This window comes from Octopus bimaculoides, chromosome 14, assembly GCF_001194135.2.
Source record: "Octopus bimaculoides isolate UCB-OBI-ISO-001 chromosome 14, ASM119413v2, whole genome shotgun sequence".
NCBI lineage: Eukaryota > Metazoa > Mollusca > Cephalopoda > Octopoda > Octopodidae > Octopus > Octopus bimaculoides.
In genome coordinates this window covers 55,042,002-55,045,286 of record NC_068994.1, presented here as the reverse complement: position 1 = coordinate 55,045,286, position 3,285 = coordinate 55,042,002, and the positions used below count along the sequence as shown (strand labels likewise).

Below are 3,285 nucleotides of genomic sequence, written 5' to 3'. Positions count from 1 at the left end.
GGCAAAAGATACCAATAGGATTAGTACCAGCCTTTAAAAAAATAAGTGCCGAGGTCAATTTGTTTGACTAACCCCTTCAAGACAGTTGCCCCAGCATAGCCACAGTCCAATGACTGAAGTAAGTAAAAGACAAAACGGTACCTTTAGGTGGGCAGCTCTTCTTTGTACAGGCTGCAATGCCTCCTACAAGACAACGGCAGACGTTGCAGTCAATGTGGATTAATTGTCCTAATTTGAATTCTTTTCCCTCGTGGTGGCACACTTGAGTGGACCTTTTTTCTACAAAGTGAAAAATCCATATGTTGGAAATTAAATATAGAAACAACAACAATAATAACAAGAGCACTCAGAGAGTCCAAACCTCCCCCAAGGCAACACCAATGTCCTCTCAATGATTAACCAGAGATGATTTTTGAAATGAGAATATCTGAAATAAACTCACTAACGAGAATACTAAAAATGAACTCAAGTGTTCTGAAAAATTAAGTAAAAGACAGGAAAAAATAATCCAGAATCCTTGTCCATTACTGGATTGATCCCAAAATCTAATCAGTTTGTGCCAGTCATGAGGCCAAACATCCCTGAAAGTTTCATCCAAATCCATCCAACGGTTCTTGCGATATCTTGTCCATTATTATCATTATTATTGAGTGAGAGAGCAGCGCATGCTATCAAAGTGACACTGGAGTAAAATATACGAAGCCCAGTATACCCATCATGACTACTTCTCTGATAAGGGTACACCCAGTACATGCATCACAACCATGTATGCACCTATATATGCACCTATATGTATGCACCTATATATGCACCTATATGTATGCACCTATATAACAAAGTACCTTTTTTAAAAATATAGTTCAAAATATAAGTCATTACTTTATTTTACAAACATACAATTTGAAATATGTAATTTTATTACGGATAAGTAGGACTCTATAAGCTAACTTGACGTTTGCTTATGACCTTCAAAGAAGGTTGTAATTTGAAGGAGTTGTGTCTGCTATTTCTAGCAAATGGAACATCCACAGAGAGGCTTTAGTCAGTTGACACTAATCTAATTCCTTCTATTGAAAACGTTTACAATTTCAGCGTAAATTGTTAAAAGTGACCCAAATATCTTCTAAATTAATGAGCAATTTTTAACAGGAAGTTAATTCATGATAAGATTATTCGGTTAAAATGTTTAAGCATTAACCAATTGTCCCTTTTGTTAAGTAGTTTTAGTGATCTATTTACTTCCTGATATATCATGTATTGTTTTATTAGGTAAATTTACACTTTATCATTTAACTACAGGGTGACTGAAAAATTACTCCTTATCTTAAAATAATTATTAATTATTTATTAATAGTAATCTTTTTCTTCAATTTTTTGTGTTCTTCTTTTGAAGTATGAGAATGTCGTCTGTAATCGTATTGCTGTCGTTGTTCGTGAATGGCTGAATGGAAGAACTTGAAGGGCGAATACGAGAAGAAAACATCGCAAAGAAACAAACACGCACAAACACACTCACACACACACACACACACTCACACACACATACACACAGCTGGTGACCACACATATACACACAGGTAAAGACACTCAAAAGAATACATCTAAACCAAAGAAAAATCTAATTCTTTCTTCAACAAGACATTCATCACAACATACACACCCATCAACACACAGCTGGTCACATTCCAAACATATTGAAAGGACATTCAACGCAACACGCACACGCATACACACATACACACACAGTTGGACATAAAAGTCATTCAATAAATGCTTTTAGCCACTTCTTTGACAGGAACATACAAAGATTTCTTTTAGACAATAGACAGCTACACCCCTTCTCTTTCTCTCTAACATTTTGAACTCTATACCAAACTATATTTAAAGAAGACTTCAACGTAAAATCTCCAGACATGTTCTGACCCCCAGACAGAAGATAAACTGTTTTTACTTCAAATGTTTATAAATTTTTACTGATAGTTGATAAGAGGAGATTCATCATAAAAACCGGCAATTTTTCTTTATATAATTTAAAAAATCACTTTTATAAATTCCTTCTTGAATTGAAGTGTCTTAAACTTACTTCTGTGCTATTTCCATCTGTTTTTTTTTCTCTGTGCGTGTGTGTGTGTGCGCACGCGCATGTGCGCGTGCGTGCGTGTGCGTGTGCGTGTGTATGTATGTGTGTGAATTAAAGCTACCATTGGTTTCATGTTATGAAATGTAGGAAAATGTCCTGGTGTCTTAACAATTTTTCAAGCCAATTACAAGCCAATTTCAAGCCAATAATCAAGGAGGTTGCAGTCTGGGCAGTTAGATGGCCAGATGTTAGGAGTAATGTGGTCGCAGAAATTATCTGACGGTCATGACTGGGTTCTTCTGCTTGTGTGGCATGATGCAGAGTCCTGTTGCCAGACATAGGCTGTTCCAGCAGCCACTCTCTTCACCCAGGGCAGTACTACCTCCTCCAGGCACTTGATGTAGGCCTCCGTGTTGAGTCTGAGGCCGTGTGGGAAGATGAATGGAGGCATAACGTCACCGTCACTAGTGATCACTCCAAACACCATAATGTTAACTAGATGTTTGAGTTTTATCACTTTCAGTACATGTTTTGGGGACTGTTGGTATTGGAGCTTCCGGCGCGAATGCCAAGCAGTACAGCATGTCGTTTCCAAATTTCTGGCAGAGTGAATTGCGTCATGGTGGTGTTCTTATCACACGGTGCCCAAACGACCCTTCTATACTGTGTAGTCGACAAAATAAAAAAAAACAACAATCAATGCGCGAAATTAAAAACATAAAACGGCGACAATTTACCCATCGTACCTTGTACATCTCATTCATACGTTATCAAATTAAATATTTTGTATACCTTTAGGTGGACACAACATCTTTGTACAAGCTGCTTTCCCACCTGCAAGACAATGACATGTGTTGCAGTCTTTTTGGAATGATTCTCCTTCAGCAAAGTCTTTTCCATCGTGGTGGCACACAGCAGCGGATTGTTTAGCTGAAAAATAATCCATCCACATGTTGGAAACTAAATATAAAAGCTCTCTCTCTCTCTCTCTCTCTCTCTCTCTCTCTCTCTCACTATATATATATATATATATTTGTTTATTGCCCACAGGGGATAAACACTGAGGGGACAAACAAGGACAGACAAAGAGATTAAGTCGATTACACCGACCACAATGCGTAACTGGTACTTAGTTTATCGACCCCGAAAGCATGAAAGGCAAAGTCGACCTCGGCGGAATTTGAACTCAGAACGTAACGGCAGAC

At 37.8% G+C, this 3,285-nt stretch overlaps 1 protein-coding gene across 1 annotated transcript in view; it reads right to left on the bottom strand.

The window, feature by feature from the left end:
- LOC106872316 (kielin/chordin-like protein) overlaps window positions 1-3,285 on the bottom strand; it is a 14,342-nt gene that overhangs the window by 4,087 nt on the left and 6,970 nt on the right. Inside the window, exons 7-8 of the mRNA XM_014919258.2 lie at window positions 2,873-3,010; window positions 142-279 (exon numbers count right to left, since the gene is read on the bottom strand). Coding sequence (XP_014774744.1) covers window positions 142-279; window positions 2,873-3,010 — 276 coding nt within the window. The remainder of the gene's footprint in view (window positions 1-141; window positions 280-2,872; window positions 3,011-3,285) is intronic.